This window comes from Toxotes jaculatrix, chromosome 8 (assembly GCF_017976425.1).
Source record: "Toxotes jaculatrix isolate fToxJac2 chromosome 8, fToxJac2.pri, whole genome shotgun sequence".
In the NCBI taxonomy this organism is placed as follows: Eukaryota; Metazoa; Chordata; class Actinopteri; family Toxotidae; genus Toxotes; species Toxotes jaculatrix.
Window position 1 is genome coordinate 18,455,709 of NC_054401.1, and position 13,001 is coordinate 18,468,709.

Below are 13,001 nucleotides of genomic sequence, written 5' to 3' on the forward strand. Positions count from 1 at the left end.
CTTGACACATTATTAGTAAGCAGGCCATAGGTTGAGAAGTAGTGGGAAGGAGGATATACAAACACAGCAACACAAAAAAGACAAAAATATCTCCACCTATGTGTAGGCACAGATGACACATACCCACACCACTCATAAAAGAAAAATATACCCAAATGTACAAACACTCACACACAAGCCCACTCAAAGAGTTAACAGGTCCAAACAAATAGGTGGGTGGATGAATGTAAACATGGCAGCAGAAACAGCCACACAAGATTCACAACAATTTATAGGTAACTCTTCAGAGAGCTGAATGGCCACTCCACTTAGCATCTAGTGAAAGTCAGAGAGGATATTTGAGTGGGAGGAGACAGTAACCTAAGAGAGAAAGAAGCACAGATACAACAACTAAAGAAGAGCTACTGCACAAGAGGAGTGGGCGGATTCTTTGAAGCCGTGAAAGTTTGTCATGTGCAGGTTGAAATGAAAGTATTACTTCATTAAATTTAAATGTCTATAAAATTTTTAAACTGATTTCAAGGCGATTTGGTGGCAATTCGTTAAGGCAGTGTTTGCTGCTTTAGTGTAAGGATAGGCTATAAAGTAAGTTTGACATCAAAGCGTTATGCAGCTATAAATTTAACTGATGTTGACTAACGTTTCATGAAATTGTCATGTGTCCTTATTGTAGGGAACAATCTGCCTTCCCCTCACAGAGTTCTATGAAATGAGTAAAGTGTTTTATAAAACAGTGCATTCACATTTACTTCAATGAAAAAATGAAAATAAGGATCAAGGATTCAAAGAAAGAAATTAATAAACGACTGTCACATACTGGATACTGACAACTGCTTGCATTATTGGAAAAAACAAAAAGTGTAAATGTGTATCCATGTATTCATACATTGCTAGAAAGAATATACTAAAGCTTGCATTTATCAGTCACACCAAACATACATAGTGAAGGTCCAGTTTCTACAGCCAGGGGCAGTGTGCCAGATCTTCACTAGGCACAAACAGACCTTAGCGTTCTGGTCAGGTTAAGAGTGGGTGCCCCCCTAACAGCCGTCTCTGGTTCCCATTGTGCTCCAGATGGGTTCCAGTCACTGTCAAACTGCACATCTTGGCAGGGACTGTTGTCACCCTGCTGTGCGAAGGTCAACACCCACTGTTCCTAAGTGTGGAACTGCGTCTGGATAGAGTCCCATCCTTATCAAGTGTGCTTGATATTTTCAACAAGATGCATTGCTGATTGCATCTAACCAATGAAATTTTATTAGTGTCACTGGTTTCTGTTGAAGAGTGCCAACTACCCAAATGTAGCTGAGAGTTTTATCTGCTCCTGTTTTTAATATGTGAATTAGTGTGAATTTTATTTCAATTATCATAAAAAAAAAAATTTAATTGGACCTGTAAAAAAACTGTCTGTGTTTAGTGTTCAAAAAAGCAGGATGAGGTTAGTCGCAAAAAATATACCAAGATAATGTAAGCTACTAATGGCAAATGCAGAAGCAAACCATGCAGGTCACATATTAAAGCGTCGTTTCCTAAGTGGAAAAGGAGTCTCTTTATAAGGGTACACACAAACACAACAGCAAACTGAATGCAATGCAAGTTTACAAAGCATAGTACTGCAGTTACACACTGTCAACAGCACAGGCAACTGTGAGTTAAAGATAAGGAGGAGATGTGGGTGGTGGCATACATGAAGTGGGGAAGAGTGAGGTAGAGCAGAGAATTCAAGGTACAAAGGATCAAAAAAAGTTTCAGCCTCAGTCGTTATTTTGAAATATCAGGTATATTAGGTATTTAGGTAATATTAGGTATTTTGACATTTGTTCCAAAATAATCTTTATATTAGTCATGAAACAATGTATTGTGATGATTACCATCACAAATATCTCATCATTATTATCATCATGCTGGCCAACATCATACTTGTCCTTAACCACCGCTGCAATGTTGCCAACTTCATAAATAAAATTAAACAACCAGTCTATTCAGTTTGACAACCTGGTGATCTTCACCATTAAATGAGAATCAGAGAAAATATTCATTTTCAAACATAAGTAATATTTTGACATCATGACGAATGCTCTAATTTCAGGAATATCTGAATGTGGAGTAGTAAGTAAGTAAGAAGAGTGTAAGATTCAATTAATCATCAACCACATCAGCTTCTTTCATCATCTTAAAAGCAGTGGGTCAAGAGGGGAGGTATCTTTGAACTAAGTACATGTCCTGACGATGCCTGCTGGGCACCTAGCTTACGGTCTGGTGTTTGGTGTGCGCAAAAACATAGAAAGTTGTGTACCAATTTTGTTAAACCCTTGTTAAATAGTGTTGCATCACATAAAATAATTAAAATGATTAAGAACTATTGAAACTGTACATAATTACATGCTACGCATTCCATGAAACAGACAAAGCAGTTCGAACACTCTTATTTTCTCATTGCTGATGTCTGCTGAAGTATTTAGCCAACTGAACTGGAATTACCTTATATATTGTACAGTCAGCTGTGTGTGATGGTATTAGTAAGAATTACTTACCAATGTAACAAAGACTCTGTAAAGTCAAGTGAAACAATAGTTTTTATTATTATTTTATTTTATTTTATTTTATTTTATTTTATTTTATTTTATTTTATTTTATTTTATTTTATTTTATTTTATTTTGGACTGATCTGCACTCACTGAGCACTTTATGGGGAACATCATACTATTATCAGGTAAGGCTTCCCTTTGTTCTATTTGCTCTCTAAACAACCTCAGATGTTTGTGGCATGGATTCAACTAGATGCTGAAAACGTTCCCTTGAGATTCAGCTCCATGTTAACATGACAGCATCACATTGGCAGATTTGTTAGCTGCACATTCAAGCTGCCAATCTCCTGCTCTACCAAAACCCAAAGGTGTTCTACCAGATTCACATCTAATGACTGGGGAGGCCACTGAAGTTCATTGAACTCACTAACATGTTCATGTAAAAAAGTTCAAGATGACTTTTGGTTGGTGACATGGAGCATTATTATGCTGGAAGGAGCCAAGTTGTGGATATAAATGGTCAGTAACAATGGACTGATAGGCTGTGGAATTCAAACCACGACTGACTGGTATTAAGCGCTTAAAGTGAGCCAAGAAAACATTCCCCATGCCATTACACCACCACCTCCAACCTGGACTGCTGCTGACGCCAAATTCTGACCCTACCATCTGCGTTCCTCAGCAGAAATACAGACCAGTCAGACCAGACTACGTTTTTCCAGTCTTCAGCTGTCCACTTTTGGTGAGTTTGTGCCCATTGCAGCCTCAGAAATCTGCTCTTGGTTGACAGGAGCAGACATGACCTTCTGCTGTTGTAGCCCATCTGCCTCAGGGTTCGTGCAGTCTGAGATGCTTTTCCTCTCACCACAGTTGTAAACAGTGGTTACAGTAGTTGCCACAGCCTTTCTGTTAGCTCCAACCACCAACCATTCCCCTCTGACCTCTCTCATCAACAACTCGTCATCACGTTTCTGTCCACAGTGCTGCAGCTCATAGGATATATTTTTGTTTTTCACACCATTTTGAGTAAACTCTGGAGACTTCGTGTGTGAAAGTCCCAGGAGATCAGCAGTTTCAGAAACTCACACCAGCCCATCTGGCATCAACAATCACGCCCAGTCAGAGTCACTGAGATCACATAGTTATTCCCCATTCTGATGTTTGATGTGAACATTAACCGAACTGAAGCTCCTGACCTGTATGTGCACAAGTTTGTGGATTGCACTGCTGAAACATGATTAGCTGATGTGAATAACTGCATGAATTAGAGGGGGGACAGGTGTTGCTGATAAAATGCTCAGTGTATGTACATGAACACCAGAGTAAAATAAGAGGGAAGCAGAGGAGTTGTATAGTACATGCTAACACATATGATGGAAAGACCACAGCATAGTCATTTCACATTCCACTGCAGTGTGCATTCTGCCAGCACAACACAGACTACGGTTAATGCTTTAGAAGAAACTGTAGAGAGAATATGCTACACTTAAATACAATTTCACTGACCTACGAATTATGCATGTAGGTGTAGCCATGATAAGTCTACTGAGTAAGACCAACACATATGATAAGGATGTACCTGAAAAAGTGCATTATTGAGCAGATGTGCATTTACAGAAAACTCCTATTACCATATACAGTTCTATAATGTCTGTTAAGTGGTGTGACTGAAATTGGATGCGCAGTATTAAATGGCGGATGTTGGGGCAAAGGATGAATTTCTTTCCAAGTTGTGTTAAATTGATTCATTTTGTTGTTACAATCCCTTCATGTAATTCATGTGGAAATAATATCGGGCTCTGCAGACTGCAGTGATAGAAGCACAGTGTGGGACTTTTTTATTTAGGATGCAAACCGCCATATTGTCTGTGAAAAAGCGTCGATTTTGTTTTCAACTATCGCACGCTGTCTGCCTTAGGAGAGCTGGTTAAACGCTTGGCTCTTAAGAAGCTGAAGTGACGGGTGGTATACAGGATTCCTATGACTGTCTCAATGGACTGCAACAATCACCCAAAGGAAACCATTTTAAAACAGATGGTTGGCTGGCTGGGTCTGAGCCAATCCCTCTTGCCTTTTTCTTCCCACTGTACTGAGCATTCAGAGCATTAATTTGTAGCTAAAAACTGCAGTGTGGTTCAAGCCAACCAAGGTTGGAAAACAATATATAAAGATACAAATAACTAGAGGACAGAATAGCGGATTGTTTTAATTTGACCAAATAAATCGGAAGCTGAACTCTCCTATAAGCAGTGGAATAAAACATCACAAACTGGAAAACACCAAAGCACAAAAACAGAAGTACTTAATGAGTAGCTCCACAGAGAAGCAACATGGCTTGATCACACATTCACAAATGTTTGCCAATAGGCAGACAGTGGAACCATATGGCAGGCAAGCTAACAAATATGAATAGCAACAGGAAAAACAGAGGAGAGTTTGACTAGAGCCTGGTTTACACAAAGCATCAGGAAATACACTTTTCAAGGGCACCAGTGGCAAAGTGTAAGACAGTCAAAGGAAAGAGCTGACTGTAAGACATGGCACTGAAGTGATTCTCAGCAGTCGGTAGTGGTGGTAGAGGAGGGGGGTTAGTGCAGAAAGGAAAGAGACATGGCTACAGAGTGGTTCCCAGCAAGAGGAGGGTGCTGTGGGAACGAAGCACCGACTGCGAGAGACATGACTGTGAAGTCGTTCTCAACAGCGGTATGATGCCCGCAGACTGACACGACTGACAGCGGGGACAGGTTCAGTAACAGCAATGTTTTTTCATGCCTCTTTTGTTTCGCAGCACATTTGTCGAACCGACTGTTAGTTTGAACTGATTTTACTCAGAAACGTGTTATTCTTTAGTAGTGTTGTGTAAGTGATCTCAAAGTTGGCTATGTTAGCTGAGCTCTTTTCCTTTCCTGTCTTCGTGCCATCTACATTCTGAAGTCCATGTCTTCTCCACTCTTACTCTCCCAGTGGCTGCACTTTTTCACTACTCTTAATGTACTTCATAGAAATTGAGTGACCGTGGGTCTCCCACAGGCTCACACTTTTGTAAATTGCTTTAATGTGTTGGTGAGTGATAGGTAACAAACTAGCAGGGAGACAAATGTGAGGAGGAGACAGAGAAAGCACCAGTTTAAAATCCATCTAACCTTAGAGAGACAAAAGAATACAAAAGGACAGAGAAGAATTACCCTGACATTAAAAGAGACAAAGGGAAAGTGCCTGAGATGTAAATAACAGTGGGAAAACTGGTCACAAATATTAAATAGCTGCAGCAGGGCTCCATGTAAGACCTGCAGATCATCACCACATTTTCATTTTTACAATTTTTTTAATGAGAGAACTTCGTAAATCAGTTGGTCTACAGGGGCCAGCTTGTGCACGATAAATGTTTAGCAGGCACCTCAGAAAATATGCCCCTGAGTGAACAGCCTGCTGAGAGATGAGCAAATTTAGTCACTAAATGAAAAAGGACGTGGGTCCACTAACTTGGATTTTAAAAACAAGACCACTGGGAAATACCACAGAGGACCAGAGAAGCAGATGCAAAGACACAACATTAAAAGACATAAAGAAATAAATAAAATAAATAAATAAAATAAAAACTTTTCCCACTCACTCACTCCCTCACACTCTTTCTGTCCAATTGTGCCACACAGACCAGCTGTCCCTCTTACTTCTTATAACCCTGTGCAGCAGCTGGCAGCCAGTGGCACATGGACACACAGAAACAGACAACAGACAAAGTGACAGGCAGCCAGACAAGCCGTCTCTCCTCATACCTGTGTACTCCAAGTGGAAGCCAGCGGCAGACACACTAATGTCAGACTGGAAGGTCAGGTACAGGTTGTTGGATGTGCTGTTCAGCAGCTGGGGAATTGTTGTTCCTGTATTATACAATACAGAAAAGACAGTTAAGACCATTTCTACTCCATATTCCAAATTTACAACCACCGAAAATGTCGATATGTACAACACATGAATGTACACGGCAGCTCGGGTATACACAGTAGAGACAATATTTTGCATACACTAATAATTCCACTTAAAAGTGATGATAGACGTCTGGACACTGTGCTTTCAGCAGCAGCCTTTTCATCTGCATAACCTTACTAAATGAGAGTTGCTGAGTATATCAGCAGGTATGAATGAAATTGTGCTGCAAAACTAAAATACAAAGTGCTTCATATAATACAATAAATCACAGAAAGAAATAAAAAATAACAAAGCAAGGGTAGAGTTTATTTTAAAATAAATTAAAAGGGCAACTCATGTAGTTTGGTCTTGGTCAGGAAACATGCTGCTATATAAATGACATACAGATTATAATTTCAAGTTATCATTTCTGTGTGTAGCCTTTTATATTTCTCAATTCCAGGTGTATGTTTTCTGCAATTTGCATGGAGACTTTTACATATAATCACCTTTTTCAGTTTGGCCCTCAATAAAATTGATTTCTAACCATTTCAACTGCTTCACTCTTTTCACACTGCCCTGTGCAGTGAGAGCTGTGAAGCTATTACAATATGTAAAAAGTTCTGTTCAAAAATGAGATATCCACCACTTGAGATATTTGACAGCTAGTCTCACAAAAATGATAACACATATAAAGGCAGGAGTCATTGTGCTATACCAGTCCCTCTTGTACTGGGATTCAACATCTAAAATTGTGATAGCCTCTTTCCAGTAGGTTGCCATGTAGCAAGAGCACCATTTTCATTAGCGTGAGCCCTAAGGCAACACTACATTTGTAAAATTCCAGACTGAAATAGGGGCTACATTTTGAATCCACTGCAGATACAAGAACATTATGTGAGAGAAGAGGGGTATTTCTTCTTCTCTGACTTCTTTAACTGTTTTTTAGACAGTATTCTCAAAGGACATGCCAAATGTCATCAGTTCCATCACCACATCTGTCTGCTGCTGCGGCCCTGTGATGTCTGACTGAAATTCAAGAGGGAGCTGACAACTAAAATTCAGTTGTATCAGATTTACCTGAGTAGCTACCAAGCCTTGGAGCATTGCCATCAACCCCGTCAAAAAAATCCAGCGAGTCCCAGTTGTGTTCTGTGGCGAAGGTCACAACTTGAATCTAAAAGAGAAAGATGCCATAATACAATTGTAAAAGAGGGCGTGAAAAATACAGAAAAATATAATGTGCTTAAGCAGCAAAATGTTTAATATATGTATAATTTTACAGTTGTGTAACATGTATAAAAATGTAATCCACCCATCAAATCTTTTTATCTCTCATCAAACATGATACTACAAAGGTTTGCATCTGTGTCCTCTCACTTGGATGCCGGCTCCCTCAGGAACTGAGATCTTCCAGGCACAGTTCAGATAGTTGGCGTACGGCTCTGGGTAACCAGGAGAGAGGACAGTGCCTCTGCGCTCAGTTAACACTCCACCACAGGGAACTAGACAAAGGACAACAGAGAAAGAGAGAAGAGAGAGTAGTCAGAAGGGGGGGGGGGGGGGGGGTTGCAGCGATAGAGAGACTGAGTCACAACAAAGTTCAGGCTGAGAGATGTGAAGTCCACACACACACCTGCAGAGCCAGGAGTGGGCAGGGGTCACAGTGGGGAAGTGGCAAACTGTTAAGCATTTAAAAGCATCATCCCACCCACAATAAATGCTTTTCAGTGACCACCTGTAAAATCAGTTAATGTGAGGGACTCAAAGGAAATACAGTTTCATGATGACGCCAGCCATAATGACAGGTTCTATTTATGGTATATAATATAATATAATATAATATAATATAATATAATATAATATAATATAATATAATATAATATAATATAATATAATATAATATAATATAAATTAACTTTACTTTTTTTGGGCTTTTTAATTAGAACATGCATCCTTACTCACATAATATCTCTGTCATGTAACACCCAGGGGAGCTTTACACTGGAGCAGACAGTTGTCTACCACACTGCGCTGAAGTAAACAGTTCAGCCCTGATATGTAATTTTATCTCTCACAGGCCACACAAATCCCATCTTTCCACTGTGACTGCTATTCCTGTCTAAGTCCACCTTGTTTCTACCAGTGCCACAAGTAACATGTTTATCAAGCCTCTCAGGCTCTCAGATGAATTTTGAATTAGAGTCACTGGCCTGGTTGTGCTGACACTGTCAGGCACTGTGATATATTTGAGCATGAGTAGAAAAACAAAATGAAAAAAGGGCAATAACTGCTACAATTTCTTTATTGCTTTCCATATCAGTGCCAATTGGCTTTGTGTCTGGTCAGCTACGTTCTACATAGTGTTTGGCTCCACTTTTTGTCCATTAAGGATTGTGGTAACCCAGCCTTGCAGTTTGCAATCCTTTGGATTATTACTTTAACAAAACACAGGACTAAATGCATTCCCTCCCTACTGAAATATAGCTCTGCTGGCTTATACAGAAACATACAATGACCTATTGGGCTGTGATGACTTTTTTGCCGAGAGCCAGCAAATCTTTTACACCATCACAACAAGAGAAGTCTGACGCAGAAGTGTATTTGCTTTTTCACTGTTGTTTTGCTCTGTTGAGATCCATTGATCCATTGTTCTGCTGTCACCAGCCAGAATCTATTTGTCAGACATCTGTTAAGCCATGGCATGCATATCAACATTAATGACAGATAGTGTATACTACAAAAAGAAGTGATATAAAATTTACATAAACCCAGTGACTAAAATGTACCGTCTCCTTTATCCTTTTTCTCCCTTTAGACCTCAAGCAGAAACAAGTGTTCCTCACATTTTCTAAAAACATAACTGCAGGTTAGAGAAACAACAGACCTTCTCTCTTCTTTTACATCTAACCGAGTAACTGCTTCATCAGCATCCTTGATATTCAAGTTTACTTAGCATTTGTATGAAACAGTTTTCTTGCAGTATAGGAACATGAGCATAGCTGTCGCTCAGAGGGGAGGAAGTCCTTCAGCAGAGTAGTACAATGTGTTCTCACAATGAAGAACCAGATGCTGTTTGTCAAGGACAAGGGTTTAGCCTGTGCAGGTCAATGAGAATCACTGTTTTTGATATCCATCAGCCACTGGAGGGTTCGATGTGAAAGACAAAAGGAGGCAAGGAAAACGAGAGAAAAAGAAAATATGCTATCGCTGACAGAAACTGAGGAAAAAATTTGCTATAAGCTCGGACAATTTCAAATTTATCAATATTTTATAGTTGATATCTTCCCTGCTCATGCTCGGAGAATTGTGCCAAAGCGGCTTCTATGTTCCTTTAATTCCATGTAACACATTAGAGAAAATGACTTCTATACTGTACCTTACAGCAATGACACAGTGGAGCAATCACACTTTCATGTAATCACCGCCACAGTAATGTCATCGTCAGCTAATGCATGTCCCATGTGGAGTATTCAGTATTGAAATCGACTAACTTCTGTATCTCAGCTGAAGGAGAAAAGCCTCTGTAATTGTTTTGAATCCGATCTGCAAATAAAAATGGAGGTCAACGCCAAGAAAAGTATTCAGAATGTCATATCCTGTGGACACTGGTTAAAGGCTCCACTCTACATGACATGGTGATATGTATTCACTTCCAGCTGGCTTTCCAAAATCTCTTTTATACAAAATGAAGTGCAAAACATGGAGGTACATGGAGTATAAAAATAACTCTGCTTTTAGTAATCTGACTTTTTAAAAATCTAACCTTCACTGCAAAAACAAAGGTCTGAGATATAATCCCTAGCAAGAATGATAAACTTAAATCCTTCTAGCGGGGACCGCTATCTTGACAACAAGCAACAGACCCATTCCAGGGAAAGACCCAGTATATTTCAGTATAATTTAACAGCTCCTTTGAGTCCCCTGAGCTGTCAGTTAATCTAATTGGTCGAGCGAGATTAGAAATCATGACACTCATAAAAGCATGAATGCTCCCCACCCATCTCAATCTGTGGCAGGCTCATATGTCAGAGTTATCGCAGGTAGACAAGCGTGGGGACCGCACACATTATGAGACACCATTTTGCACTGATCTGATATGCAGGGAATTCACAGGGACTTTTAATTAGGAGTGTTTTAATCAAGAAATCAAAAATCTATCTTACTAATATGCGTACCACAGGTGTTCCCTCTTCCCTCTCTCTCCGTTATAAGCAGTAAAGTCTAATTATTCACTCTAAATGTAAACATATACATTCTTAGAAAGCATCAAAGCCGATACCCCTGCCAATTTATCAAGGTTAGTTTGCTTCAAGAAAGACTGTGAAGATGACTATGGCAAACTCAGCTCCCCCCAAATTATGTAGGACAGTTTAATTGGAATTTAATGTGGAGAAAATGCAGTTGCTCCCATCCTCTGGGCACCATTGTGTTTTTGGAGGCTAAAAGAAATGATCCATATAAGTCATAATATAGTGAGCAAAATGGAACGACATCACAGTATAATGACTAAAAACTATTTACGAGACAGAGATTGCTTTTTGTATGCGGTCTTAACATTTTGGAGGCGTGGGTGGTGAGATTTCTTTTAAAATTTAAATTAAATATGCTGCACTAGAATGTGTGACGCTTGGTTTCTTGATAAAAAAAGGAGTAAATACACTGTTAGTCAAACTGGCAGGAATTTACACTTTCATTACATAAACTTAAGTAAACTCCCAAGGGCAGCACGACCTCAAGTGTAACTCATCCTGCTCCAGAGAAGCACTCTGGCCTGGTCTTACCACACATCCCCGGACTGAGACACTTTAATTGGTCTTGGGAGGCTAATTCAAAACAAGAGTCCACTGTTAGAAAACAAGCTCAGCGCGACACTGTTTACTTGTTGACACCTTCGAAAAAAGTGTTTAAGCCAACAGTGAATTCCATGGTGTGGGCATACTGAGTATGAATCATGGCAATCTGTGAGCTCATGTAATACTTGGCAGTCATGATTTTCTACAATCAGCACGGATTTGGTATGTATGTGAGATTCAGCCGACTTTCTCCCACTTGTACAGAAAAGAAACAACAACACAAAACTGTTGACATCCATCAGTATCTCCCTTTACTTTTATTGTAACCTGTAAAACCCTTGCTAATTTATCACAATCTAACAGTGATGTAAGAAGACATCCAGCATTTACGCATGACACTGAAAAATTAAGAGGTCAGATGGATTACTTTACTTTGTAAAAGCTCACTGTAAAGTACTAAAGTCGAACTCCATCTGGAAACCAACAAAAACATTTATTTTTTCTAGTCAACTATTCTGCATAAAATTCAACAGTGGCCACCCAAACATTATGCATCCATTCAGGTGAAGCTAATTAAATCACAATAGAACGTTGAGCCAGCACAAGTCAACAGCAAAGACTTAATGCAGTAGCTTTGTGTTTGTGAAATCGAAAGCAAAACAAGTCTTGCATGACGAGCCAGGTCAATCACAGTTGGACAAGGAGCTGCAAATGCATCTCCTGAAACAAAGGTACCTCACAGGAGAGCAGTGTCTGATACCGTCATATCCCATAAAGAGGGCTTGAGTAATTGAGCATAGTGTTTTTGTTGAAGCTTCCATGAAACTATATCCATTATTCTGGACGAGTACACTGCCGCTGGGGGAGATGCTGCAGCCAGATTCAATCTCCAGATAAAAATCACTGTGTTTAAAACGGATCTGCGCGTGCCACCGCTATTCCCTTTTCACTTGGCAGTAAACTTGGATGAACCCTGGCTTGAAATCTCCGGCACTCACCGGCTGTGACTATTTGCTGTCTGGCACAAGGCCTGTCTTCAATAGATTTCTCCCTACTTCATCTGTAGTTCTTTATCTTCACAAGGTAGACATGTGGGTGTCTTTGTGAGACTAAGTGCATGTCCTTGTACGTGTGTACATGTTTGGCTAACAGTGAGGGCAGAAAAGGCATGTAAATCTGCTCGTGTGTAAAAATGTGGATTGTGTGTGTCCCTACATATTTATGAAGGTATATTTATGTGTGCATGGTTCCGTGTATGCTGGCCAAAGAACCATGTAGAGAGAAATACCGTTTCCTCCAGTAGATGGTCCAGACCTTGCACAGACCATTAAATGCTCTTGTAACTACTGGACTCCTGGATCACAACCAGTTCCTCATATTTTCTCTCAAAATATCCTGTCAAAATGAAGCAGCAGTAGCATTAATTTATTCACTTTTTTTCTCCCTGTGATGTCCAAACTCATCTGTAAAAAAGACTGGTAACACTTCCTGTTATTAATCTAATTATTTACTTCACTTAATACAGACAATGAACTGCCATAAAGGCGTTAGACACTCTACATCCATTATGGTGAAATTACTGAGCTTGTTTGAAACTCATTCACAGATGCAGAAAAGCAGAATTATTGTAAGTGATTAGGGTACTTAAACCTGGAATAACAGATTCTCTGCCCACTTGTTAACACAATATTGACATATCATCTTATTTTCAGTTGATATGGTGAACTTGCTCGCAGACAGTTGCTTATTCATATATCCACCAGTCAGG

At 39.6% G+C, this 13,001-nt stretch overlaps 1 protein-coding gene across 1 annotated transcript in view; it reads right to left on the reverse strand.

Moving 5' to 3' along the window:
- Nucleotides 1-13,001, reverse strand: part of LOC121185682 (CUB and sushi domain-containing protein 3-like) — a 205,487-nt gene that overhangs the window by 70,821 nt on the left and 121,665 nt on the right. Inside the window, exons 36-38 of the mRNA XM_041044003.1 lie at nucleotides 7,818-7,942; nucleotides 7,518-7,614; nucleotides 6,305-6,409 (exon numbers count right to left, since the gene is read on the reverse strand). Of these exons, the coding sequence (XP_040899937.1) occupies nucleotides 6,305-6,409; nucleotides 7,518-7,614; nucleotides 7,818-7,942 (327 nt within the window). The remainder of the gene's footprint in view (nucleotides 1-6,304; nucleotides 6,410-7,517; nucleotides 7,615-7,817; nucleotides 7,943-13,001) is intronic.